This window comes from Hylobates moloch, unplaced genomic scaffold (assembly GCF_009828535.3).
Source record: "Hylobates moloch isolate HMO894 unplaced genomic scaffold, HMol_V3 SCAFFOLD_68, whole genome shotgun sequence".
Lineage (NCBI taxonomy): Eukaryota > Metazoa > Chordata > Mammalia > Primates > Hylobatidae > Hylobates > Hylobates moloch.
This window is the reverse complement of record NW_026652343.1, coordinates 133,463-160,251: the sequence shown is the minus strand read 5'-3', so window position 1 is coordinate 160,251 and position 26,789 is coordinate 133,463. Positions and strand designations below refer to the sequence as shown.

Here is a 26,789-nt window from a genome sequence, read left to right as displayed (position 1 = left end):
AGGAGTGGACCAATTAAAAGGGTAGTTCTGGAACCAATTCCACAAATAGGATCTTTCATCCCTGGCTATCCTTATCTGGTAACAGCCTCATTTTGTCTGGCTAGGGTCCTTAAGGTTTCTGAGATTATATTATCTCCGGGGCTTTCAATTCTCCCACAGAAATAGGAGATTCTTTTTTTAACTTAAAAAAATTAATCATTTCTCCATTCTCTCCAATTTTTTGACATGTATTTTCTAACTTTTCCTCATTAATAAATAACATCACAATAAACACCCGTCAGCAGATATCTCGCACACTGTATTTTTAAAAAAATAGTCTTAGAAGTAGAATCAACATGTAAATGGAGACATAGTGTTAAAATGATCCTTCAAAAAGGTTACACAACTTTACATGCCCAGCAGAAATGCATGTCACTACCTGTTTCCTTAGGCCTTCATGAATTTCTATCTATGTGTTAGGTGGAAAATAGCTTATTGCTGTTTTAATTTTTTTCAACTTTACCAGTGAAAATAAAGATTTCTTATTGTCAATTTCTACCAAAAATTACATTGGAATTTTGAAAGAAATTGCATTGAATTTATGGGTCATTTATGGGAGAATTACCATCTTGACAATGAGCTTTCTAATCCATAAACAAAGAATAGCTCTCCACTTACTTAGATCTTTTTAACATCTCTCAAGAATATTTTGTTTTTAATGCTTAAGTCTTCCATTCATTTTATTTGTTTACTTGTAAATATTTTACTCTTCTCGATGTTATTATGAATTAAATGGCTTTCTTAATTTCATTTTCAAATATTTCACTGCTAGTATATAAAAGTGTGATTTTTACATATTTTATCCTGTAAGCTGGTTTAAATCATGTATTAGTTCTAGTATATCTTTAATAGATTTTGTGGGATTTTCACTATACAGGATCATAATATCTGATACATTTGTACTTCTTTCCATTCTGGATACATTACTATTATTATTATTATCATTATTATTATTATTATTTTGCCTTGGTGCACTGGCTACAACTTCCAATACAATGTTGAATAAAAGTGGCAAAAGCAGACATCTTTGCCTTGTTCTTAGGAGGAAAAGAATTAAATCTTTGAACATTAATTTTATTAGCTGTGGAGTTTTCATAGATGTCCTTTATTAGGTTGAGTAAATTTGCTTCTAGTCCTAATTTGCCAAGAGTTTTTTAAATCATAAATGGTGCTTGAATTTTTTAAATGCTTTTTCAGCCTGTATCAAGACAATCATGTGATTTTTTTCCTTTATTCTATTAATATGATATGTAACATTAACTGATTTCCTAATGTTAAAACAATCTTGGATTCCTGCGATAAATCCCGCTTGGTCGTGGTGTATAATTGTCTGTATATGTTGCTAGATTCTGTTTACCAAAATCTCATGAAGGGCTTTTGTGACTATGTTCATGACAGGTATCAATCTATAGTTTACTAGCGAAATATTTGTCTGGCTTTGATATCAGAGTAATACTGGCCTCACAGAATTAACTGAGAAGTATTCCTTCTTCCTCAATATTCTGAAAGAGTTTTCAAAGAATTAAAATTATTTCTTCTTTAAATAGTTGATGTAATTCACCAGTGAAGCCATTTGTCTTAGACTTTTCTTTGTGAGAATATTTTTAATTGGCAATTAAATTTCTTCTTATATTTCACTTCAGATTTTCTATTCTTGGGACAGTTTTGATCATTTGTATCTCTCTAGAAATTTGTCCATTTATCTATGTTGTACAAATTGTTGGTATACAAAGATTTTAGTAATATCATTTTATAATCCTTTCATTTTCTATAAAATCAATAGTGGTATCCTATCCTTTGACTCCTAACTTTGGCAATTTCTAGCTCCTCATTTTTATGGTTTGTCAGTCACGCTAAAGTTTCTCAATTTTGTTGATCTTTTCAAAGAACCGGTACTTGGCTTCATTAATTTTCCATATTTTTATGTATTTAAATCTTAGCTTTCTGCTCTAATCTTTTTTTTCCCCTTTCTTCCACTTGCTTAGAAGTTTGCTTTGCTTTCCTTTTTCTAGTTTCATCAGGTGAAGTTTAGGTTACTGATTTGAGAACTTTATTTTTGGATATAGGTGTTTAAAGCTATAAATCTTTCTCTAAGCACTGCTTTAGCTGCATTCCAAAAATCTTGATATGCCATATTTTTGTTTCCATTCAGTTTAAAATATTTTCTAATTTCCCTTGTAATACCTTCTTTGACCCATTAGTTATTTAAAAGTGGGTTATTTACTTTCCAAATACGTGAGGATTTCCCAGATTTTCTCTTGTTGTTTACTTCTAATTTATTATCATTGAGGTCAAAGAATATACTTCGTATTTCCATCCTTTTAAATTTGAGACTTGTCTTGTCCAAGCATATGGCTATCCTGGAGAATGTTCCATGAGTGCCTGCAGTCATTGGGTGGGGTGATTTAAATCATCACCCAAGTCTCAGACTTACCCATGAGTGGCACAAGTACAAACAGATCCAAAGGAGCACAGCAAAGACTTTGAAACAACTGAAACTGGAATCCACCCACAGAAGATGAGACGAGACTTTCTCACTGAAAAGAACTGGGAATTCTAACAGGACTCAGAGATTACAAAACACTCAGTATATACTCTTCTGCTTGCATATTCTTTCATTCAGCAGGATTTTGAGATCCATCCATGCTGTTGTATCAATAATTCATTCCTTTTCACTGCTGAGTAATATTTAATTGTACATACCACTTTTCATTTATCCTTTCACCTTTTGAGGAATATTTTGGCTGCCCTTTTGAGCTTTTATGAACAAATCTGCTATCAGTATTTGTGCAATAGTCTTTGTCTAGACATGTCTTTATTTCTCTTTGGTAAATACATAGGAAGGGAATGACTGACATATGGTCATTGTGTATTTAGCATTTTAAGAAAATTGGCAGTTTTCTAACGTGGCTATACTATTTTATGTACCCATCAGCAGTGTATAAGAGCTTCAATTGCACCACAACTTTGTCAGCATTTGGTATTGTCAACCAGTCTTTATCATCTTAGTCATAACTAACATATCATCTTAGTCATAAACGTGTAGTGGCATCTCATTTTGGTTTTTAATTTGCATTTCCTTGATGAATGATGATATTGAGCATCTTTTCATGTGGTTATTAGTCATTTGTATATCTTCTGTGAAGTGTCTGTTCAAATCTTTTGCCTATTTTTAATTGGATTGTCCTTTTGAGTTGTAAGATTTCTTTTATATTTTAGATGCAAGTTCTTTGAAATACATGTATTGTAAGCCTTGTCTTCCATTTTCTGGTTTGCCTTTTTTTTTTTTTTTTTTTTATGATGTCTTTCAAAGAGCAAAAGTTTTTAGTTTTGGTGAAGTCCAATGTAGCAGTCCTAACTGAAATGTAATTCCCAGTTTTATTGCATTGTGGTAAGAAATATGTGTTCTCAGACATGTTAAGTTTTAGAAATATACTGAGGGTTCCCTTACAGTCTACTAAGTCTTAACTGTTTTATGAGAACGGAGATTTAATATGTCATGTCAAATGGTAGAAAGTTGAAATACAGATTAAGATGGCAGACAGGAGGCAGCACTAGCTTGCAGCTCCTCTCCGATGGCCAGAGCAGTGTTTGGAGATTCACATTGTGAACTTTGGCTCCAAGAACTACTGCAGGAACATAGCAGGAAAGCTGAGAGAATCCACAGAGCCTTTGAAAGAACTGGATCACTGCTGCAGGCTCCCTGAGACAACAAAAAACTGAGTCTGCTTGCTTTCTCAATGGGAGGCTCGTGGTCTGGGGCAAGTTCTCAGCCCTGATTGATTGCCAGCTGCCTGGAAATAGACTTGGTGCTGTTGGAAGGGCACAGTGGGAGTTAGACAGGCCTTTAGGACTGAGGGCTGTGTGGCAGCAGGGTGAGGCCTGTGACTGCTGGCTTTCCCCTACTTCCCTGGTGACCTGTATGGCTCAGGAGAGGCAGCCATAATCCCCCTGGAAATATAACTCCACTCGACTGGGAACCACACTCCCATCCCCCACAGCAGTAACAGCCAGCCCCACACAAGGAGACGCTGAGCTCAGACATGCCTATTGCTGCCCCCACCTGATGGTCTTTCTCTGCCTACCCTGGTATCAGAAGACAAAAATCGTAATCTTTTGTGAGCTCTATGGCCCTGCCCACTGCCTGAGAAAACTGAATACTTAAGCCGGTGTCCCGAGGGCAAGTTTGCATCCTCCCTATAGGACCATAGCTGATGCACTCTTGAAGTGCCACTTCCTGGCTGGAGGCCAAACAACACAAAACCAGCGCACTAAACAAAAACACAACCAAGAACCCTCACAAAGTCCACTTCACTCCCGTGCTATTTCCACCAGAGCAGGTCCTGGTATCCACGGCTACAAGACATAAAGACAGATCACATCACAGGACTCTTTGCAGACACTCCCCAGTACCAGCCCACAGCCTGGTAGCTCCACTGGGTGGCTAGACCCAGAAAAGCAAAACAATCACTACAGCTCTGCTCTTAGGAAGCCTCATTCCTAGGGCAAGGGGGAGAACACCACATCAAAGGAGCACCCCATGGGCCAAAAGAATCTGAACAGCAGCAAACCCCAGATCTTCCCTCTGACATAGTCTGCCCAAATAAGAAGGAACCAGAAAAAAAATATGACAAAACAAGGTTCACGAGCAATGGATCCAAGCCAAGAGGAAATCTCTGAATTGCCAGAAAAAGAATTCAGAAGGTCAATTATTAAGCGAATCAAGGAGGCATCAGAGAAAGGTGAGGTCCAACATAAAGAAATCAAAAACAAGATACAGAATACAAAAGAAGAGATCTTCAGTGAAATAGACAGCATATATAAAAAACAATCATAATGTCTGGAAATCAAGGACACACTCAGAGAAATGCAAAATGCACTGGAAAACCTCAGTGATAGAATTGAACAAGCAGAAAAAAGAACCTCAGAGCTCGAAGACAAGGCTTTCAAATTAACCCAATCCATCTAAGATGAAGAAAAAAGATTTTTAAAAAATGAACAAAGCCTCCTAGAAGTTTGGGACTAAGTTAAACATCCAAACCTAAGAATAATTGGTGTTTCTGAGGAAGATGAGAAATCTAGAAGTTTGGAAAACATATTTGAGGAAATAATTGAGGAAAACTTCCCCAGCCTTGCTAGAGACCTAGACATGCAAATACAAGAAGCACAAAGAACACGTGGGAAATACATCACAAAAAGATCATCGCCTAGGCACATAGTCACCAGGTTATCTAAAGTCAAGACAAAGGAAAGAATCTTAAGGGCTGTGAGCCAAAAGCATCAGGTAGCCTAGAAAGGTAAACCTATCAAATTAACAGCAGACTTCTTGGCAGAAACCCTAAAAGCTAGAAAGGAGTGGGATCATATTTTTAGTTTCCTTAAACAAAACAATTATTAGCCAAGAATTTTGTATCCAGCTAAACTAAGCCTTATAAATGAAGGAAAGATACAGTCTTTTCCAGAAAACAAATGCGGACAGAATTCGCCACTACAAAGCCACCACTACATGAACTGCTAAAAGGAGCTGTAAATCTTCAAACAAATCCTCTAAATACACCAAAGCATATCTCACAGGACCTATATAACAATAACATAATAAAAAAAAAGTAGGTATTCAGGCAACAAATAGCACAATGAATAGAATAATACCTCACATCTCAATACTAACATTGAATGTAAATGGACTAAATGTTCCAACTAAAAGATACAGAATGGCAGAATCGATAAGAATTCACCAACCAAATTTCTGCTGTCATCAGTAGACTCACCTAACACATAAGGACTCACATAAACTTACAGTAAAGGGGTAGAAAAAGATATTCCACGTAAATAAACACCAAAAGTGAGCAGGAGTAGCTATCCTTATATCAGACAAAACAAACTTTAAAGCAACCGCAGTTAAAGAAGACAAACAGGGACATTATATAATGGTAAAAGGACTAGTCCAACAGGAAAATATCACAATTCTAAATATGAATGCACCTAACACTGGAGCTTCCAAATGTATAAAACAATTACTACTAGACCTAAGAAATGAGACAGGTGGCAACACAATAATAGTGGGGGAGTTTAATATTCCACTGACAGCACTACACAGGTCATCAAGACAGAAAGTCAACAAGAACAATGAACTTAAACTATACCCTACAACAAATGGACTTAACAGATATTTACAGAACATTCTACCCAACAACTGTAGAACACACATTCTATTCAGAAGGGCATGGAACATTCCCCAAGATAGACCATAATAGGCCACAAAACGAGTCTCAGTAAATTTAAGAAAATCGAAATTATATCAAATACTGGTGAGAATGTAAAGTAGTACAATGACTATGGAAAACACTGTAGAGATTGCTTAAAGAACTAAAAGTAGGTCTACCGTTTGATTCAGTAATCCCACTTCTAGGTGTCTACCCAGAGGAAAAGAAGTCATTATATGAAAAAGATACTTGCACACGCATGTTTATAGCAGCACAATTTGTAATTGCAAAAATATGGAACCAGCTCAAATGCCCATAAATCAACGAGTGGATAAAGAAATTGTGATATATATACATACATATTTATACACACACACACACACACACACGCATGCACACACACACATACCATGGAATACTACTTGGTCATAAGAAGGAACAAAATAATGGCATTCACATTAACCTGGATGTTATTGGAGACCATTATTCTAAATGAATGGAAAACCAAACATCAGATGTTCTTACTCATAAGTGGGAGCTAAGGTATGAGGACACAAACGCATAAGAATAATACAATAGACTTTGGGGACTCAGGGGGAAGACTTTGGGTGGGGGAGGTGAGGGTTAAAAGACTATACATTGAATACAGTGTACACTGCTAGAGTGATGGGTGCACCAAAATCTCAGTAATCACCACTAAAGAAATTATTCATGTAATCTGTAATTTCATGTAAAGAAATTATTCATGTAACCAAGCACCACCTGTGCCCCAAAAATTGAAATAAAAAAATAAAAAATTTAAAAATAAATACATAAAAATAAAAAAGTTAAAAACTTGATCAGCTATTCCACTCCTAGGTACAGTAGTCCCTCCTTATATGTTCTAAGACCCTCAGTGGATGTCTGAACTTTGGATGGTAACAAACCCTATATGCACTATGGTTTTTGCTATATAGCTGCATTGTATAGGGCAGGTAGGGTATACAGCATGGATATGCTGGATAAAAGGATGAGTCATGCCTTGGGTAGGACAGAGCAGGATGGCATGAGATTTCATCATGTTACTAAGAACAGTGCACAATGTAAACCTTATGAATTATTTATTTCTGGAATTTTCCATTTAATATTTTTGGACTGTAGTTGATGGAAGGTAACTGAAACCATGGAAAGTGAAACTTTGGATAAGATGGGACTACTGTACTTATTGGAATAAAATGGAAACATGTCTACAAAAGTAAAAGTAAAAAAATAAAATGCTAAAAAAGAAAAAGTCAAAATATAGCTGTCATATAATTTGTTAGTTACATCCCATTTGGGTTTTACCCACTGACCTGTCAGAGATGGAGAAAAATATATGAAAACATCCCATGACTATCTATGTCCATTTCTTCATGTGTTCCTAACATCTTTTCGTATTTTGACTGAGTAGTCTTGCCTTTAGCATGCAAAAATATATCCCTTTGTCCAGTTTATTGACTTGTATTGATCTAATTTGTATGATAGTGTTACAATCCTACTTTCCTTTTTTTCTGAATATAAGTGATACATTTTCATCATCCATTTATTCTAATTTTTGTGTTAACTTTATTTTAGTTATAACTTTTACAAATAGTATATTTATGGATTTAAGTCTTCTAATCAATACCATTTTACTAGAAAAATTTAGCCTATTAATGTTTATTATTACAATTATATACTCTATCTTATTTTGGACATTTTGTTGTATTTCTGCTTCTGTTCCTTTGGCAGCCTCTCCTCTCAAGCTTTGCTTTTTATCTTTTCAAGATTTTTATGAGAATGTACAACTTGTTAATTTTATTAATGCTCATATTTAAACATTACAAAATTATTTTTACCTACATTTCCCTAATTTTAAGAATTTTATGAGTCTCACATATTTATGACAAAGAGTTTTAGTATACTTTGCTTCTCCAACTCTCGCTATTCATCTACTTTTGATCCTTGTTAATGTAATCTAGGGATATAAATTCAAGTTGTTAATACATTTGTATTTTCTGTTTTATATACCTTCCTTTTCAAAAAATCAATTCATATTAGAATTCTATTCTTAAGTAGATTTGTAACAATTATTAAATTTGTTTCTACTTCTTTGGGGTTCCAGGGTTCTCTACTCATCCTTTCATATGAGGGTTTCCTTATGTGTGGGAAGTCTTATGCTTCATTTCCAGATTGGTTCATGTATTCATACAAATTTTTTCCAGAAAAATGTGGTATATATTATGTGAGCTCTTATAGATAAGAATATGTTTTCTTACTGTTTTTGTAAGCAAAAAACTCCTTGGTTGTGTATAAAATGGAATCACTTTTTTTTACTGCATGCATATTACATACATGTATATTACATGCATTACATTATATGTAACAAGAATGGTGCAGTTTCAGCCTACCATACCATGGCTGTGGATCCAGGCATTTCTGTACTTCTGGGGGCTGGGGAAGGTCCCCGCTGCCCTAGCTGGCTCAGAAGTGCTTGCTCCCACTGTCTGGCTTCTCCTCGCTGTCCGTGTCCACTCCAATGTTGGAGCAAAGTTAGGGCTGAGCTTGGGTGCTGTTGCAGCCAGCCAGGTGGGCACATACTCAGGGCAGTGCTGACATGCCACCCTCTGCTGCCTCAGCCACCTCTGGACTTTGACTGCCAATGAGCATAGGAGGGAAGCCAAGGGGGTGCTGATGGCAGCTCAATGCTGGCCTGCAAGGAACCCTTGACACCTACAGCCTGGGCACCGTGAACAGCAGCAGGGGGCAGACAGGCTCCTGCTCATAAGGGGATGGGTCCCTAGTGAGGCCTCACCTTCAGGCCAGGGAGGGCCTGAAGGCTGGAGGCCTGGCTGCAAGTCCCACAGACTGGAGTGGGAACTCGTGGTGCCTTTTCTGGGCCTGCCCATGGCCACCAATGGACCAACTGGTGTGCACTTCCTCCCCTCTGGGGCCCATAAAAGCCTCAGGCTCAGCCAGAGAAGAGCAGATGTGGGGACAACCAGCTGCAGAGGGGAGCTACCAACTCCAGGGCCTCCTCTCTCCTAAGAGCTGCAGATGTCAGGACAACCAGCTGCAGAGAGGAGCAACTCATCCCAGGGCCTACTCTCTGCTGAGAGCTGCAGAGACATCGGGACCACCAGCTGCAGATAGGAGCAACCCATTCCATGGTCTCCTCTCTACTGAGAGCTGGGGAGATGAGAGGAGGACCTGCCTACAAAGAAGAGTAACCCACTGTAGGGCTTCCTCTCTGCTGAGAGCTGCAGACATGATGGGACTACCTGTCTGCAGAGACGGGTTTACCACTCCAATGTCTCCTCTCTGCAAGGAGCTGAACACTCATTGGGACACCCTGGCTGCAGAAAGGAGCTACCCACTATGAGTCTCTGAGCTGTTCTATTGCTCAGTAAAGCTCCTCTTTGTCTTGCTTACCCTCCACTTGTCTGCATACCTCATTTTTCCTAGTCACAGGACAAGAACTCAGGACCTGTCGAATGGCAGGGCTAAAAGAGCTGCAACAAAAACAGGGCTGAAACATGCTCCTTGCTCGCCTCGTTGCAGGCAAAGAGAAGGAGAGAAGAGCTACAGCCCCAGACCTGGGCGCTCCCGAGCCAGGGCTATGACTTCCTCTTTGGGTTCCTGTGGTTCCTGGCTCCTCCTTGGGTTCCTGTGGTTCCTGGCATCTGCAAGCTTCCAGGTGCCACCACGTTCCCCAATGACAGCTGTGGAAGCTGCTTGCAGTATACCTGGTCCAGCCACAGCCTCGCAGAGAGCTGACATCCACGCTGACACCTGGAGCTGCCCACCCACTGCGGCAGGTGGCATACCTGACTGCACTGTGGCCAGACCCCATGCTTGCTCACATACCCCTCGCTGCTCCATGCCTGACTCACCCTTGGCAGGTGTCAGATCCAGGCAGTAGCATGAGCCAAGAGCAGCGTGTCAGGCTGAGTGGGTGGAATGAGCCCAGTGGGCCTGAGCAAAACTCAGGCAAAGGTGCCACTAGCCACAGAGGTTTCTGGCCAAAAAAGCGACACCCTAGGGATCCCATAACACACAGCTCAGTCCTCAGTCAGATTCAAACATGAAACCTTCCTTAGGGACATTTCTCCCACCCAGTGTGTGCTTGGGGCTCCTAAGGAAGATAACTATAGTGTAAAATCATAAGCGAGTACTGAAACATTCTTTATAATCAGGAAAAACTGAAAATAAACTAAATATGCTTGAGTAGGGGAGCTGATAAATAAAATATACCATATTCATATGATAAAATAAATTTAGTGTTAAAAGATTGCACTAAAACAGCATGGTTAGCACACAGATACATAATATTAGATATAAAAGGGTGAACAGAAATAGTACTTAAAATCTGTTCATATTTATCTAATTAAAAAAAATTATCCCTATAACATATTAATGCATACATAATATATACATACATATTATCTATGGGCATTATGTATGCATATAAAATAAACTGAAATAATGCAGCCGTCTCCAGTATCCATGGGTGATTGGTTCCAGAACCCCTCCAGATACCAAAATCCACAGATAGTCAAGTTTCTCATACAAAATGGTCTAGTACTTCCAGACAACCTGTGCACATCCTCCCGTGTACGTTATCATTGCTAGATTACTTCTAATACCTAATACAACATCTACATGTCACTTCTATTACATGGATTCAACATAGTCCTCTGCACATGGCAAATTCAAGTTTTACTTTTTGGAGCATTGTCAAATTTTTCCAAATATTTTCGATCCATGGTTGGTTGAATCTGTGGAGGCAGAACACATGGATACAAAAACACATGGATACAGAGGGCTGACTGTATACACTCAATTAATTATACTGGATTTCTCCAGGGAAGAAAGAATAATGTGTTTAGACATGAAAACAAAGTAAACTAAAACTTCACCTGAATTTTTTAGTTTATATAAACCGCATTAACAATCATTGCATCTTTGTGATGGGTACCCAGGTGTTTGTAATAATTTTTACCCTTTATTCTTTTACAAATTTTGTATTTTCTTTAAAAACTAAAAAAAAAAAAAACAACTACCCATCTTATATAAGAATTGGAGACAGCCTTTGTTCTTCACAACTGCCAGTTGAAAATAATTTGCTGTAGCTGATCAATAAGACACTATGTATAGAACATGAAGAAACACAGACATGGTTAACTGGAACCCCTGCTCTAAAGAAACTGATCAATCATGGGATTTTTCTCTTAGGCTTACCTATCCTTCCAAAGAAAGGTACATGCTTGCCATTACATTTATACAGGGGACTTTTAAATGATCATTCTGGCATTGCTTGAAGGATGAATCAAGTGGTAACATCTCTTTCTCATTCTGAATCTCTGACCCGATTGTATGGCTAATTTTGATACAGCTCTTTTAAAAAGTGAAATGTTTCTGTCATATTTAAGATGAGAATGTACCTTCCTACTGAGAGAGTGACTTTCAAAAGGGACGGTGTGGCAGCCTCCTTACCTGCTCTTTCATTTCAGCATAGACTTTCTCTGAGTTCAGTTCCACCTGCCGCTTAAAGTCTTCCAGAGCGGCATCTGCCTGCTGGGCCTGCAACCTCTGAACTTCAGTCACACGAGTTAGCTGCTCCTCTTTTTCCCTAGAAAGGTTCAGAGAAGCTTCAGAGTTAAAATATAAAAGAGCTAGGCCTGAATGAAAGAGCAATATTTAACCCCCTCTAAAATAAAGTCCAGATTTTAATTTTTTTGATCCAAATCCTACAAAACTTCCCTTTAGAAATTTGACAATAAACTAATTTGTCTCAAGAGAAAAAGGGTATAAACATGTATTGTGTATTCTGATGAAGGCAAAACTGCTTTCAAAGATTTCCCTAAAAACAAAACTGAGTAAAACCATGTGTCTCCATCAAGTGATGAATGAATAAACAAAATGCAGAATAGCTATCCAATGGGATATTAGTCATTCTTAAAAAGGAATGAAGTTCTGATACCTGCTACAACATGGATGAACCTTAAAAACATCCAGCTAAGTGAAAGAAGCCAGTCACAAAAAGTTACATATTGTATAATTCCATTTATATGAAATTTCCAGAATAGGTAAATCCATGGAGACAGAAAGTACCTTAGTAGTTGCTAGGGTCTGAGAGGCTGGGGAAACAGGGAGTGATTGCTAAGGGATATGAAATGAGGAAAATATGAAAATGTTCTGGAATTAGATAGTGGTGATGGTTGCACATCCTTGTGAATATACTAAGATCCACCAAACTACACACTTCAAAGGAGTGAATTTTATGGTATGTGAATTATATCTCATTAAAAAAAAATGTACAAATAGAAAGATATATGTCTACCAGAAGTTAATCTGCAGTGAAGTCAATGCAACAGAGAAACATGATGGCCTAAAATTATTTTACTGCCTTCTAGCAGATTGCCTAAAAGACCACTTCATTTCTTCATACCTTAGGCAGAAACTATATAGCTCAAAGGGTCCAACAGAACAAAAGGAATCTTTGCATGTTGATAGAAGAAAAAATTAAAGCCTTCAGTTTATAAATGCATGCCATTTAACAATAGCTAACTTTGAGTTCTAACTAGGTGCTGGGCATTGTGCAATGGAATTTTATATGGTTTGGCTCTGCGTCCCCCCCCACATCTAATCTTGTAGCTCCCATAATTCCCACATGTTGTGGGAGGGACCCAGTGGGAGATAACTGAATCATAGGGGCAGGTCTTTCCCATGCTGTTCTCATGACAGTGAATAAGTCTAACAAGATCTGATGGTTTTAACAAGAGGAGTTCCCCTGCACAAGCTCTCTTTTTGCCTGCCGCCGTCCATGTAAGATGTGACTTGCTCCTCCTTGCCTTCCGCCATGTTTGTGAGGCCTCCCCAGTCACATGGAACTGTAAGTCCATTAAACCTCTTTTGAAAATTGCCCAGTCTCCGGTATGTCTTTATCAGCAGTGTGAAAATGGACTAATACAGAATTTTATGTCTTCTCTCATTTATTCTCACAGTAAACCAGTATAAGAGTGTTATTACATCCTTACTTACACAGAACAGGAAACTAGGGCTTAGAGAATACTTCCAAGGTTACACACCTAGAGTAACAACAGGTCAAGCCAGGATTCCAGTCCTGACAGTGTGCTTCTAGAGTTCCTGTTGTTGGCTGCTATGCCACACTGCTTTTCTGATTTTCCAGATGCCACAGGTAAGATTAACTTAGCTCACCTTCCCTAAATGGGAAAGCTTACACACGTATAAAATATGTTCTTGCTATTAGCTGTAACACTGAAGGATGCTGGGTGGGGGTGGGTAATTTAACTCACTCAAACCAAATTTTAGAGAAATATCATAAAGGGGAGAAAAGACATTTCTAAAACAAGATGATGCAATCTTTTAAGACTTGGGCAAAAAGTAATATGAGTTTTTCCAGGTTACTCATCTGAGTTTAAAATCCACTCTAAGACACAAAAATTTCTAGGCTTTTCAATAAAAACTTACATATCATATACATATCACATATCAAAATACCAAACTTTCTCCCCTCCCCCCCACCAAATTGAAAACCTCTTTCAAAGCTTAAGTGGTCAAAAGACTGATAAGAAAAAATGTGTCACCTAATTTCTACTTCAGCAAGACTCTCTCGTCCCTTTATAATGAGGTTATCATCAATATAGATATCGATATATATAGACATAGATAGGTGTGTGTGTGTGTGTGTGTGTGTGTGTGTGTGTTCTCCCCTTGCACTCATATCCCATCCCCACCCCTGTATTTGGGATCTGCAAATAGGAACATTTTTGTTGACGGGCTGAAAGAGCATATCGTGCATGTTTGTCATTTTAAACACGACCTCGTGTCTATGTATATCTTCATATCCCATGTATCCATCTACCTGAAGGTGACAATAATCATTGCAATCCCATGATAAACAAAACAGTTTTTCCACTAAATCCCTGTTCCTTTATGTGCCTGTTTTACAGATGTAGCCACCATTTTTATGACCTACAGAGTTTAATACTGCCCCAAGGTGTGTGATGCCCTGCATGACAGTTAAGCCATTCCAGGTCATGATGCATGCCACATGTGGCTCTCAGTGACTGCATTTTGCAGTTAAGCCATTCCAAGTCATGAGGCATGCCACATGTGGCTCTCAGTAACTGCATTTTGCAGCAATGGGGTACAGGATTCTGGAAGTTTTTAAAAGCTATTCTTCAACTTGTCTACTTTAATGAACTGGGACCTGAATATCTTGTTGTTCACCATGTTTCTTACATGTTGTTAAAGCAAAATAGCCTTAATGTTAACTGGCTGTTAAGTTCTAAAATCCTAACATTAGTGAGGCTTTTTAGCCACCTAATGTGAATATTAGCTCAAAGACAATGGTGATTAATAACTGGATATCATACTGAAGGTGGATTTCGGGGGCATCACTATATGAAAGGCTGAGCACTGTGATGGCTATAGAGAATTTTTAATTGTTCTGGTGCATTTTGACTCTTCCTATATTATTCTGTGCAAGAACAGGAGGCTTTAAGTTGTATGTAGGATTTCCCTGCTACAACTATTGAATAATTTGTCTGAATATAAAAATATCTAAATACTAAAACAGCACATGGGAACAACATAAAGTCACGTAAATTGTTATTGGGTACCATGGTCTAGACCTGGCTTGGCAAATAGATGTTCTCTGGCAAATAGGTGTGGTGGTCCCAGCTGACTGGAAGGGGCTGCCTGGAATGCTCTATTTAAAGGATTCTGAGAGCGAGCTCATAGGGCAAGGGTGCTGTGGTTGATGAACGGTGGCACTGTTTACAAGGCACTGGGGTTAGGCAGTGCAATGACCGTTTCAGAGATTATAGTGACTAGTTTATGTTCCTCTTTAATTTTTGAGGCCCTTCTAAAAGCACTTGGGAAGACTATTTTATAATTAAGACTAACATTTATCAAAGGATTACCTTTGGTCTGTTTGTATATAAATACAAAAGAAAGTACATTGAACATGATTTGAAAACTTTAGAAGTTTATATATCATTTGCTTTTTAATTATGGAACATTAAATAGCCAAAAGAAAGATAACACATTTTGTAAAAATATATGACCTATAGCTGAAATAGCAACTTTGTCCTATCTATGTTGAAAGTCAGTTTTTTATGCTACTTGTGCAATAATTCACATGAACTATTTAAACACTTTTAATTTAATAGGACAAATCTTTTTCTCTATAACATGCCATTCTTACCTACTAAGCTTAGTTCATTTACTTTATAACTAATTTATGAACACATAAATCAAAGTCATAATCTTTAGCTATCCATCAGGTAATTAGAGGCCATTTTAAAATGTGAAAACCTTGTACAATAAGGCACATTGTTTTTAATTGATCATTTCTACCCTGATTTACAAATAGCAAATATTGTTTTATATTCAATTATAAGCACAGGGAAATATGTAAAATCTAGTTTCCAGTCCCGCCATACTGTCTGAACTAATAGTAACACTGAATATCAAAAGTGGCCTCATTCAATGTAATTTAAAATGTTCTTGTCCAGTAAAACCATAATGAATACATTGAGCTCCACTAATATTTAGAAACCTTCTGCCCTTTTTTTTTTTTTTGAGACAGGGTATTGCTCTGTCACCCAAGCTGGAGTGCAGTGGCACAATCAGGACTCACTGCAGCCTTGAACTCCTGGACTCAGGTGATCCTCCCACCTCAGCCTCTGGGTAGCTGGGAATATAGGTGCAAGCCACCACCCCTGGCTAATTTTCTTTTTTGTAGAAATGGGGTCTTGTCAAGTTGCCCAGGCTGGTCTCGAACTCCTGGACTCAAGCAATCCACCCACCTCAGCCTCCTAAAGAGCTGGGATTACAGGCATAAGCTGCTGTACCTGGCCCCTCTGTCTTAATATAAATTAAATCTGTCAATTCAAATAAAGAGGTGATAATCATTTTAAGGAGAGATCCATTTTAATTTCTACATAGTAATGAAGCAGAAGTGAAAATGTTGAAGCTTTGAAACAGACAAAGGTCTGCTCCTATCACAGGAACAGTGCTGCTTTTTACTGTGATCCCAATAGTGCATCCTGCAAGAAGGAGGAAAAAAGGACTTTGAAGTTTTTTTTTTTCCAGTGGAACTAGCTGTGGGGCCAAGTAGAAATGCATCACTCAAATGCCTTAAAGCTAGGCCTCCATGAAGATAAAAAGGTGGTAAGAAAATTTGCTTTTTAGCTCTGATTTATTTATAAAATGCAGTAAATTTTCCTCATCTGAGTATATAAAGGATAAAGAAAAAAGCAGCTGCATTGTTAAACAACCACAAGCCAACTCAGATTAAAGGATGTTCTGAAGTACATGATTATTCCAAAAAGGGCAATAAAATGTAGGGAACTAATGGATGGCAGTTTAGTATTTTTGAGCTTTACAAGCTAACATGTATATGTACGAGTGAACCTTAATTTGAAAATCTTCCTTTTGCACATTTCTGTCCCAGTACATTTGATAAAGATGGCCGCAATTCAACGTGTATGTATAAGGCTTCACATTACAGTATACTTCATTTGCTGCCAGCTTGGCATCTCCCTTGGAAACTCCAAGAAAAACAACACAAAACAAGAAACTTCAAACAAGTCTGAAAAACAGCTAGAAGAGTCCCCTTGCCCTTGCCCTTTCCAGCCGGGCTGGAAAACAAGACTCACAAGTGGCAATATCACCTATATTCATGGCTGCTGGTTGTTACTTAAACTGATTAAACTGAATGAGTCAAAAATATTTAAAATAATACCTTTCATAAGCATGACAGATGAATAAACTGCTTTGGCCTCTTCTTCACTTGACTTCTAAAACTAGTAGTCTCTGCTAAATTCTAGCTTAAAAATGGTAAACCCCATAGACAGCTAAACATTTGATACTTCAAGAGTCAGAAAGAAACGCCCAGTAAGATGAAAATTAGTACTGGTCTTAATACTGAATATATGGTAATACTTCCCAAATTGATCTACAGATTCAACATAATCAATGCATGCAGGGCCACAAGCCAAGGAACTGGGGAAGGGTGTAGAAGATGGAAAAGGCAAAGAATGGATTATTCTCATAAGCTCAATGAAACTATGATGATCCAAACCACTAAATCAGAAATTATTCTCACGCTACTAAGGGAAAAGCTTGAAACAGGCATGATAGCAGCATAAAGAAGTGCTACAGAACTCTATTCTGACAAAGACCTTTTATTGCCAACACTGTAGGCTTACCCAGAGAGCTTGCCCCCAGGGTCAAACACCAGTCTTAAAAACCATGCCTGTTGGTTGAAGCATGTTAGTTGTAAATAGAAATGAGGAATCTCCTTAAACAATTCAAAAACCTCTTAAGAGGATATGGATGTCAGCTAGGACGTCCATAAATCTATGACGCCAACTGGATTTAAATTGTAATTCAAAAGAACTAGTTCTGGCACCAACCTTGTAGCCTTTATTCTCAGTAAGTTAGTTTGTTCTGGGAGCAGAAATAAGGGTGCTGGCAGCAAATTCTAAGATCTGCTCATTCAAATACTATAGAAAACATAAAAGAAGTGTAAGACATGGTTCCTACCTTGCAGAAACTATAATCTGACTAAGGGAAAAGATGAAAATATAAGGAAAAAAATAAAATGATGCAATATCGTACACATTAAATCTTGTGACAAATTTTAAGTGCTAAAAGAATACAAAGAATGTAACAATGAAGTAAGAGGCTATATAAGAAACAACGCTCAGAGGATCAAATTTATGTGTAAGGTAGGAAATAAAGCTATATAAGTAAAAACGAAAGTTTTAAACAGTTCAAAGTTTACATAATAATTCTATGCTAAACTAACTTCTGCCTGTAATATGGGTCCATAAATAAACTCTAGCTCGGCAAATACAAAAGCAAGTAATACTTCTATTGTAAACTAACAAAATATTGAGAAAATTATCCTTAAAGATAAAGCAGTCATGGTTTATGGTGAAGAAAAATTCCTTTAAAATTTTTAAATTCTTTAAACTTCAAAATAAATCCCACATATTATGCTATTTTCGTTTATGTCCCTATATTTAACAAACAATTAAAACTTCCATTTATAAATTGTACATCATATATGCAGTTTACATACATACTAATATATTTCATTACAGATGTAGTATTATATCAGTAAATAATAAAGAAATATATGTTATTCTTGTAAAATGACAAAACCTAAATATTCTGGAATAGGTGAGGACCACTTCTTGTTACTAGGAGAGGAAGAAAGACAGTATGAAGTCACTCAAGCAGAATGATAAGTAAACCAAAGCCAGATCAAAGGAATAAAGAAAAAAGGCTGAAATGTGAATCTGAAATATTTATTTCCCTCAAAAACATTATCTATGCCTTGTCCCAGGGCAGTTCAATATTTCAAAGTAACTGGAAAATATTCTCACTTATATTCATCACTATGCACAAATAGATCAAATTTTAAGCAGGCAAATTTTCTCCTATTTATCAAATATAAATGTAATATTTATCATGTGAGAGACGCTTTTCTGCTCATTATAGATGATTTCTAAGTGATATGAAATGAAAAGTCGCAATAGATACGTCCCACTACTTTTAGAGAATTATCTTGCTACAAAATATAACATTTATAGCATAGCCATAATTTTCAAATCTTTGGAAATGATGAAGCAGAGTGAACACTTATTGAATATCTACCCTGCTCATCACAGTTAGGGCAGTTCACACATTACTTCATCTAAGTTCTATTAGAAAAGTTACTATATTTTTTAGATGAAAACACTGAAACTTAGAATAGTTAAGTGATTTGCTCAAGTTCACATAAAAGTGCCAGAACAGGCGATGAAAACAACCCATCTGACTGGAAGTCCAAAGTAGTTTCACTACACGTAACATTATTTCTTTAAATCTGTACATACATTTTTTATTAAGTTACCATTTCATATTAATTAGCTGAATTTATAACTATTGTAATTTATCCTTATATAGCAATATTTGTATATCAAATATCTAGAGCATTTGAAACCTAAAATGTTCATTAGCATTTACTTAACATTTATCACATGCCAAGATCTGTGCTCAGTATCAGAAATGCAAAAATGATCAAGATGTTATATCAGTTTTTTGTTTTGTTTTTGTGTGTGTGTGTGGATTTTTTTTTTTTTTTTTGAGACAATGTCTTGCTCTGTCACCCCAGCTAGAGTGCAGTGGTGCGATCTCGGCTAACTGCAACCTCTGCCTCCTGGGTTCAAGTGATTCTCTTGCCTCAGCCTCCCAAGTAGCTGGGATTACAGGCATGCAGTACTATGCCTGGCTAACTTTTTTGTATTTTTAGTAAGCACGGGATTTTGCCATGTTAGCCAGGCTGATCTAGGAAAACATCGTAAAGGACTTCTCATTTTGGTAAGTTCATTATTAAAAATATTTAAGAAGATTAACGTATTACATGTACATTGCATAATGCATACCACATGCATATCACATATAAGCATATTACATGTACATTACATGCATATACATCACACATGTATCACATGCATATTACATGTATGTATAATATATGCATATTACACACATGTATATTGTATTTGCATTACTTGCATGTATATTGCACGTATGTTATTTAAGTGAATATTGCATGCATGTATATTACACACAAGTATACACATATATTGCATACACCAATATTACATGTGTGCTGCATGCATTGCACGCATATTGCATGTATATATTACATGTATATTACTGCATATTGCATGTATGTGTATTGTATGCATATTACATGCATACAGGAATATCACATACATGTATATTGCATGCATACTACACGAATGCTTATTACATGTAAATCACAGATGCATATTACATTCATGTGCATCACATGTATATTACCTGCATGCATATTACAAGCATATCATCTATATATTGCATGTATGCAAATTACATGCACATTATGTGTAAATTACATACACGCTTAACACATGCATATTACATGCATATCACATGCGCTACACACATGCATCTCAAAGGTATATTAAATGCATGTATGACATGCATAGCACATGCATGCTACACATCACAGGCATATCACATGTGTATTGCAAACATGCAAGCCACATACGTATTACATGCATACCGTATCACATGTATTGCAAACACGCATGCTACATGCATATTACAGGTATGCATAGCACATGCATATTGCATGTAAATTGCATTTATGTATTTTGCACGTGTATTGCAAACATGTATATTACATTTGTATTACATGCATATATGCTGCATGTGTATGTCATGCATACACATGCATATTATATGCATGTATATCAATTACACGCATGTTGCATGCATATTACATGCATGTATGTAGCATGGATGTCATATATTGCATGTGTATTGCATATATGTATAACATTGCATGCATATTACATGCATGTGCACTGCCTATATTGCATGCATACATATTGCATGTATACTACATGCATGCACACATGTATATTACATGCATGTATATTAAATACATGTATAAAACATGCATATTACATGAAAGTTACCAGCATATTACATGCAAATTGCATGCATTTTATATATTACCTGTATATTGCAGGCATATGGAATGGACACATATTGCATGCATGCATGTATATTACATACATGCACATTACACGGATATCACACATGCATATTGCACACATACATATGACCTGTACCTTTATCACATGCATGTGTTAACACATGCACCTTATAGTCATGTATGTTACATGTATGTTACATGTAACATGCATGCAGAAAAATGTATATTGCACGTGTGACATGTATATTGCATGCATGGCATATTTTATCATAGGCATGTGACATATTACATGCATATATAACAAATGTGTATCACATACATGTGCACTACATTTGCATCACATGTCTATCACATGCATGTATCATACCTGCATATCACATGAATATCGCATACATGTAACATACATGCATATCACATACATGTCGCATGCATGTTGCGTGCATTCCACATTCGTGCCACATAATGCATGTATTCCATTCGTGCCATATTTATGCTTGCATATTGCATGCATGCACATCACATGCATATTGCATGTATGTCATGTGCATGCTGCATCACATAACATGCATATCAGATGTGTGTATGTTGCATGTATGTTGCATGCAGTTATTGCACTCATATCACATGTATATGGCATGTATATTACATGCATACACATTACTATGTATATCGTGCACACACTGCATGTGTATTACATGCATGCATATTATACATATGTTACATACCTATTACATGTTGGCCAGGCTGATCTAAAAAATCTTCGTAAAAGGCTTCTCATTTTGGAAGAGCATTACTGGAAATTTTTAAGAGGCTTATATTACATGTCTATTATATGCACGCATGTCACGTCTTACATGTATATTACATGCAGAGTACATGCATGCATATTAAATTAATACCACATGCATGGTATATACATGCATAATACATGCATATTACATAGATGTATATTTTACATGTGCATTGCATGCATACTACATATGTATTACATGCATGCACACTGCATGCACATTGCATGCACGAATGCATATCACATGTATATCACATGCATGTGCACTCCATGAGTATTGTGCACATGCACGTTACATGCACATCACATGCATATCACATATATCACATGTGTGTTACATGCATTAATTACATGTGTGCATATTACATGTACAACATGCATGCTATATGCGTGTGAGATTTATATTGCATGTGTGCATGACACATGTACATTACATGTATAGCACATGTATAACACGCAAATATACGTATGTATCATGCATATTACATATGTGCATAACATGCATATCACATGCATGCTGCACACATGTATAGCACATGCATATAACATGCATGCTACGTGTTTTGCATGTCTTAAAAGTATATTACATGAGCTTGTATTTCAGGAACACATGTATATCTCATGTACATTGCATGTATACAGCATGTATATTGCACCCATGCAGCATACATTGGATGCATGTAATGTTACATGCATGGTGCACACATGTATTTTACATGCATGCTACATAGATGCATATTGTATGCATGTATCATACATGTATATGGCATGCATGTCACATACATATCACGTATGCACATCACATGTGTATCCCATAAATGTATGTTGCATGTATATTACATGTATGTTGCATGTATATTACATGTATGTTGCATGTATATCACATGCATGCATATTGCATGCGTATATGTATATCCCTTGCATACTGCATTATATTACATTCATATCACATGCATGCATTCATACATTGCAGGTATATTGCTCTATCAACACTAATCAAAAGAAAGCTGGAGTTGTGATATTAATATCAGACAAAGCCTATTCCAGGGCAAATAATTTTGCCAACACTAAAGAAAGTAAATTTACAGTACTTAAAGAGTCATATCAACAGGAAACAAATGTCGAAAATAAAAGAAGCAAAGACTTATTGAAATGCAAGGGTGAATAAACACATGCACAATTACATTTCAAGATTTCAATATCCCTCTCTATCAATAATTGATAGGACAAGTAGACAGACAAGAATAAAGAGCTAGGATAAATAGGATCTGAAGAACCTATCAACCAGCTAGGCCTAATGGACACTTATGGAATATTCCACACAATCAAAGAAGAATACACATTCATTTCAAGAGTACATGGAACATTATCAAGATAGATTATTCTGGAACATAAAACAAGTCTCCATAAATTTAAAAGGATTCACATCATGCAATGAATATTTTGTGATCATTATGAAATTAAAAATCAATAAAAGAAAGATATCTGGGAAATTCCCAAATATTTGGAAACTAAATAATGTTTTTCTACACAGCCCATGGACCAAAGGAAAAATCAAATGAGAAATTAGAAAGCATTTTGGATTAATGAAACTGAAAACAAATATCAAAATTAGAGAGATGCTGCTAACACTGTACTTGAAGGAAACTTTATAGAATTAAACGTTTGTATTAGAAAATAATATACAGGTTTCGAAATAATGGCATTAGCTTTCACTTTAAAGAACAGTAAAACACAAAATAAGTAGAAGAAGGAAATAATAAAAATCAAAACAGAGATCAATAAAATGGGAACAGAATAACACTAGGCAAAAATCAGTGAACCCCCAAGCTGGTTCTTTGAGAAGATCAATAAAATTGATAAACCTCTAGCTAGATTGGTCAGAAAAAAAAGAAACAATACAAATTATCAATATTACAAATGAGAGTGGTTATGTCACTACAGATTTTATATGTGTTAAAAGGACAAGAAACCAGTATCATAAAAGAAGAGAAAAAATAATTTTTGTTTTGTTTTTTGTTTTTTTGAGACAGAGTCTCACTCTCGCCCAGGCTGGAGCACAGTGGTGTGATCTCAGCTCACTGCAACCTCCACCTCCCGGGTTCAAGTGATTCTCATGCCTCAGCCTCCCGAGTAGCTGGGATTACAGGCACCTGCCACCAGGCCCAGCTAATTTTTGTATTTTTATTAGAGATGGGATTTTACCATGTTGGCCAGGCTGATCTCGAACTCCTGACCTCAGGTGATCTGCCCGCCTTGGCCTCCAAAAGTCCTGGGATTACAGGTGTGAGCCACCGCTCCCAGCCTGAGAAAAAATGTTAATCCTTACTTCTTCCCAGTATATACAAAATTACTAAAAAGTGATCAAAGTCCTAATGTAAAACCTAAAACTCTAAAACTTCCAGAAGAAAACCTTTGTGATCTTGGGTTAGAAAAAGATTTCCTAGATATGACACCAACAGCACAATCCATAGAAGAACAAATACTGTAAACACAGTAGACCTCATCAAAATTAAAAACACCTGCTTTTTGAAAGAAACCATTAAAAGAATGAACAGGCAAGTCACAGACTGGGAGAAAATACACAAAAACATCTATCTAATAAAAGACTGGCATCCAGAATATATCATGAAATCTCAAAACTTAGTTATAAGAAAACAGTCAACCCAATTTAAAAATGGACTAAAGATTTGAACACTCTCCAAGGTAGATAGGCATATGGCCAATAAGGACATGAATTAGTCACTAGGAAAATGCAAGTGAAAACCACAATAAGATAATACTACACACTTGTGAGCATGGTGAAAATTTAAAACACTGATGATATCAAGTTTTGGGAAAGAGGTGGAGGGACTGGAAAAACTATACATACTGTCTGCTTCCATTTATCTAAAATTCTGGAAATTAAAATATAAGGACAGGAAATCAGTGGTTGCCTGGATATGGGGAGGTGGAAAGGGGTAGACCAGAAGGATGGCATGAAAGTACGAGAGAACAAGAGAACATTTGGGGTGATACATATGTTCACACGTATATCTTTTTTGAATTGGTAGTTTCATGACTATGTACATAGCTCAAAATATATGAAACTGTATACTTTAAATATGTGGAATTTATTGTATGACAATTCTAACTAAATAAGTCTGTTAAAATGGCCCTTAAATGTTTTATTAAGACAAAATTAAACATTAAATGTTTAATCTCACTTACAAGAGTACTGCAAATTAAAACCGTGTCATTACTTCTCACCTACCAGATTTACAAAAATGTTTAAATTGTAACAGCATTCTACTTGGGAGTCTAAAAGGCTTCGCTTTTTTTTTTTTTTTAAGACAGGGTCTCACTTTGTCACCCAAGCTGGAGTGCAGTGGCAAGATCACAACTCACTGCAGCCTCAGCCTCCCCAGCTCAAGCAATCCTCCCACTTCAACCCCCCAAGTGGCTGGGACTACAGGCACGCGACACCACACCAGTTAATTTTTTTGCATTTTTTGTAGAGACGGGGTTTTGCCATTTGTCCAAGCTGGTCTCAAATTCCTGAGCTCAAGCAATCTGCCCGCCTTAGCCTCCCAAAGTGCTGGGATTACAGGTGTGAGTGACTGTGACCAGCCCAAAAGGCATCTTCCTTATTTGCAGCCAAGAGAAACTTAAGTCAGTGTAACCTTTATGGAGGAAAATTTGCCACTACATAACAATACTACATACATGTCATTTTGACCCAGTATTCCTACTCCTAAAAAGTTACCCTGAATCTATATCCCAAACAATACAAAAATTCATATCCATTAGGTTATTCATGACAGCATCACATGCAACTGCAAATATTGGGAACAACCTGTATACCCAGATGTAGAACAGTGGCTGCATAAACACACTGGCATGCTACACTGTTGTAAAAAGAACGAGTGACTCCCAGGTTATAATAAATGAAAAAAGCAATGTGTACAAAAGTATCCATGCCTTCCGTGTAAGGAGGAAGAGAAAACAATGAGATATACGTGTATCTGTTTATTTGTGCAGGAACAAACACAGAAATGATCAACTAGAGACTAATAAGATCATATATCCACAGAAGTGGCTTGGAATGGCAAAGACAACACAGAAGGAATGAAGGTAGGACGACACCTCTCTGAATATACCTAATAGTCCAGGTCTGGTGTTTGGAATCATATTAATGTTTTATTTACCAAAAAAAAAAAAAAAGAAACCGGACAGGAGAGGGAAATTCTGAAATGAAATACAAACAGAAACAAATAAACATACTTGTATTTCAAATGATTAATAATCACACTGAAGGGAGAATAAATAACCAAATCAACTTTAGAATACAATCTTTGGATCCTGTGCTCTTAGGCTGAAGACGAAAAGAACACAAAAGAACTCTTAGACTCTAGTTACAGGTTTCTTTCTTCACAGAGATATGGTCTATCAACTGAAAAACCATTTCCTGCTATTCTAGGTTTCAGCAAATAAGCAAATATATAATGGAAATCAGGTTTCTCACAGTCAGAGGGTAATAAAACATATAAGAAAAAACACTGTTGAATTTGACTAGAAATGGAATTAGTGTGAGTTCATGCTTTCTATATATTTAGCGAGATATAGAAATATAGATGTGTAAGTATGGGATATGTGTATGATATAAAAACACATATGTAAATATATAAACACACACACAAATATATACGCACACAGGGATGTATATGTATGTGTCTATATATTCATTTGTTTCCTAATTCCGCCTGCTGAAAGGGGCTAAAAGCAATTTCTTTGGAAAGGAAAAAAACATACCTTTAGGTAATTTCTCAGTGTCAAATAAGAAATCATACTGAAAATCATGAACTATACTGGAACTGAACCACAAAAACATACTACATATAAAAATGTGTGTGATACAACTTAAGCATTTCTTAAAACAATTTAAAACCTTCAATGCATAAGATAGAATAGGAAAAGCAACTGAAAGCCTTTTTTGGAACATTCTGTTTTACTTAAGGTACACTCAGGAGAAGTCCTAATTTGGGACTAAACATAGCCTTGAAATGACATGGCAAAAGCATAACATGTGGAAAAGAAAGGTGATTATCTCCAGGGAAGGAGAGAGAAAAAACCCATATCTATCGTAATTTTTTCTTTAAACAAAAAGAATCTGAAATGAATATCCCAAGAAGTTACCATTTGTTAA

At 36.6% G+C, this 26,789-nt stretch overlaps 1 protein-coding gene across 1 annotated transcript in view; it reads right to left on the bottom strand.

The window, feature by feature from the left end:
• Nucleotides 1–26,789, bottom strand: part of LOC116463813 (centrosomal protein of 112 kDa) — a gene marked incomplete at its 5' end in the record, with an annotated part of 357,755 nt that overhangs the window by 201,597 nt on the left and 129,369 nt on the right. Inside the window, one exon of the mRNA XM_032147080.3 lies at nt 11,736–11,871. Coding sequence (XP_032002971.2) covers nt 11,736–11,871 — 136 coding nt within the window. The remainder of the gene's footprint in view (nt 1–11,735; nt 11,872–26,789) is intronic.